This window comes from Acyrthosiphon pisum, chromosome X, assembly GCF_005508785.2.
Source record: "Acyrthosiphon pisum isolate AL4f chromosome X, pea_aphid_22Mar2018_4r6ur, whole genome shotgun sequence".
Lineage (NCBI taxonomy): Eukaryota > Metazoa > Arthropoda > Insecta > Hemiptera > Aphididae > Acyrthosiphon > Acyrthosiphon pisum.
The window spans coordinates 102,752,059-102,754,774 of record NC_042493.1 but is presented as its reverse complement, the minus strand read 5'-3'; the positions used below and the strand labels follow the sequence as shown (position 1 = coordinate 102,754,774).

At 27.1% G+C, this 2,716-nt stretch overlaps 2 protein-coding genes across 2 annotated transcripts in view; one reads left to right on the top strand and one right to left on the bottom strand.

The window, feature by feature from the left end:
• Positions 1 to 741: 741 nt before the first annotated feature.
• Positions 742 to 1,301, top strand: LOC107882292 (protein ALP1-like). Its single transcript, XM_016800433.1, has 2 exons — positions 742 to 1,114; positions 1,168 to 1,301. The coding sequence occupies exons 1-2, from the start codon at positions 742 to 744 to the stop codon at positions 1,299 to 1,301; spliced, it is 507 nt and encodes a 168-aa protein (XP_016655922.1).
• Positions 1,302 to 1,410: 109 nt separating this feature from the next.
• The window catches only part of LOC100572538, a 2,227-nt gene continuing 921 nt past the window's right edge, over positions 1,411 to 2,716 (bottom strand). Inside the window, exon 3 of the mRNA XM_016800468.2 lies at positions 1,411 to 2,356. Coding sequence (XP_016655957.1) covers positions 1,710 to 2,356 — 647 coding nt within the window. The 3' untranslated portion in view covers positions 1,411 to 1,709. The remainder of the gene's footprint in view (positions 2,357 to 2,716) is intronic.

Here is a 2,716-nt window from a genome sequence, read left to right as displayed (position 1 = left end):
TCGTCGTTTGCTCTGACATATGGGTTTTAGCCAATGAAAAAGAGAAATTTAGATCAGTAGCTGAACGGTTTGGGGTAAGTGAATCAAGCGCTCACAGAATTTTCACTTCAACTGTTGATGCTATTCACGATCTTCGTCACAAATACATAGTTTGGCCTCAAGGTACATTATGTCCAGACTTGGGTAGTATTCCGAATATTTTTTAAATACTTTTTTTTTAAAGTATTCAATATGGTATTTTGAATACTTTTTTTCTTATACATTTAGGTATATATAGGTACTATATAGGTATATATAGGTACTCTTATACATTACTAATTATTACTTATTAATTATATTAATTTGAATATAATTTATAACTCATAGTTAGCCACACTCTAATCTAATTTTGATTGAACTCTCCCATTAACTCACCAAACTACATAATATTAATATTTTTAGGAGCTGAAAGAGTACGTAATTCCTTAGGCTTTCAAAATTTGAGAAATATTCCTTTTCCTGGTGCTTTTGCTGCAGTTGATTGCACTCATATTCGTTAATATTTCATATTTCGTAAATATTAATTATATGAATAAAACATTTGAAGTCAGGTAAAGATATATTTTAAAAAAAAATTTCAGTGCCTGTGACTGATTGTAAAATCAGTACATTTCTCGTAAAGTTTGAAATCTAATAATATGTTTATTCATGGTAATATATAATTTAGTTTAGTTTAAATAGTCTTTTTTTTCTATTCTAGGAATGTTTATTGATGCTTTTGTAGGATTCCCTGGATCCTGTCATGATGCATATGTCTTTTCAAATAGTCCATTATATCAGGCTTTAGAAGACAACCCTAGATTACTTTTACCAAACGAGCATTATATATTAGGTGATTCTGCATATCCACTTACAAAGTATTTGATGAAACCCTATCGTCGTTCAATACTAATGCCACCAGAACAAAAGTTTTTTAATACAGTTCTTTCTTCTTCAAGAACTTGTATTGAGCAAGCATTTGGAGGTTTAAAAGGACGTTTTAGACGTTTGAAAGGAATTGAATCAACTGATATTACATTAGTTTCTAAAACTACAGTGGCATGTTGTATTCTACACAACTTATGTGTTAAACAAGGTAGAATATTATATGTACTGTCAGCTTGGTTGGTCAATCATGGTTTTTTTTAGGGGAGGATATTGAAGAATATGTTGAAGTTGAAGATGGTTATGATTCACATGAACGAGAAGCTGTTGATTTTAATCAAATAGAAGAAGACACGTGTCGTGATGATATTTGCAGAAGTTTATATAATACAATTTAATTTTTGTAAATTGTATTATTTTATACTTGTGAATACAACTAAATAAAAATAAAATACATAATATAACTGATATGGTAATTAATAACATTTCTAAGATTATGAGTATTAAAAAACATAATTGACATTTGTATGAATCAACATAATAATATTAGATAGTTTACAACTTTATAAATCAGACTTAGATTTATTAAAAACTAAATAAAAATAAAATACATAATATAACTGATATGGTAATTAATAACATTTCTAAAATTATGAGTATTAAAAAACATAATTGACATTTGTATGAATCAACATAATAATATTAGATAGTTTACAACTTTATAAATCAGACTTAGATTTATTAAAAACTAAATAAAAATAAAATACATAATATAACTGATTGGGTAATTGTTCAAACTAAGAAAATCATATGTTGCTTGCTTTATCAGCCATAGTTTTGAGAGCTTGAGACATTAAGCACAATGCATCTACCTCTCTTTCTTTCAGAAGCAATAGTTTTTTTTGAATTTCATTTTGATTTTCTAGTTCTTTTTTTTTTAAATTTATATAATCAGCCATTCCATACCCAGTCTTCATCTTTTTATAATTTTCTTGCCTGGTCTCTCTAATGGTAATATTATTGTTTTTTATATTATCAGATTGACCAGTAGATTCATTTAGTGTTTGATCAGGGGATTCTAAATGGCGATCATCTTCATTAGAAGCATAAGATGAATTTAGTGTACTTATTAAAGTACTTGGATGAGGCCGTACATTTGGTTTGTTTCCGAATTGTTCATCAAGAACATCATAATATTCCCAAGTGATACTGTCTCTTCCTGATAAATTTGACTTTTTCACGTTAGCTTTGTAAGTAACCCAGAGATTTCTCCATTTTGAATCACATTTATCGGCACTGACAGGTGCATGGTTTGGAAAAGATGTATTTAATTTTTCAGCAACTTTTGTCCATAGTACATTTTTTTTGAATTTGTTTCCTTGAAAGGAAGTGTCCATTTCAATACGTGTCTCAATGAGCAAAGTCACAAGGTTTTTGTTCCATATAAATGCATCTGAAAATTAAATTATGATATTAATTTTTGTAAGTTTAAAAATAAAAAATACCTTTCTGAGGTAATAATGTGGTGCGCCAACTTTGGTTTATATATTAAGATAAATGCCATAGTGGGATTAAGTATTAAAACTAAGTAGATAACTTAAAATTTATATTTATCATATTTATAAAATTTATAAATAATGTAAATGTTCTGAAATTATATATAAAAAAATGTTGATTTTACAACAGTCAATTTTTAATTTATCATATAATACTATAATGAGTATCTTTAATCATTAATTTATTCATTTCTTAAATTGTTTTTTAACTAAACTTACATAAACCCCTCATAACAGACTATCATTGGCGCAAATTG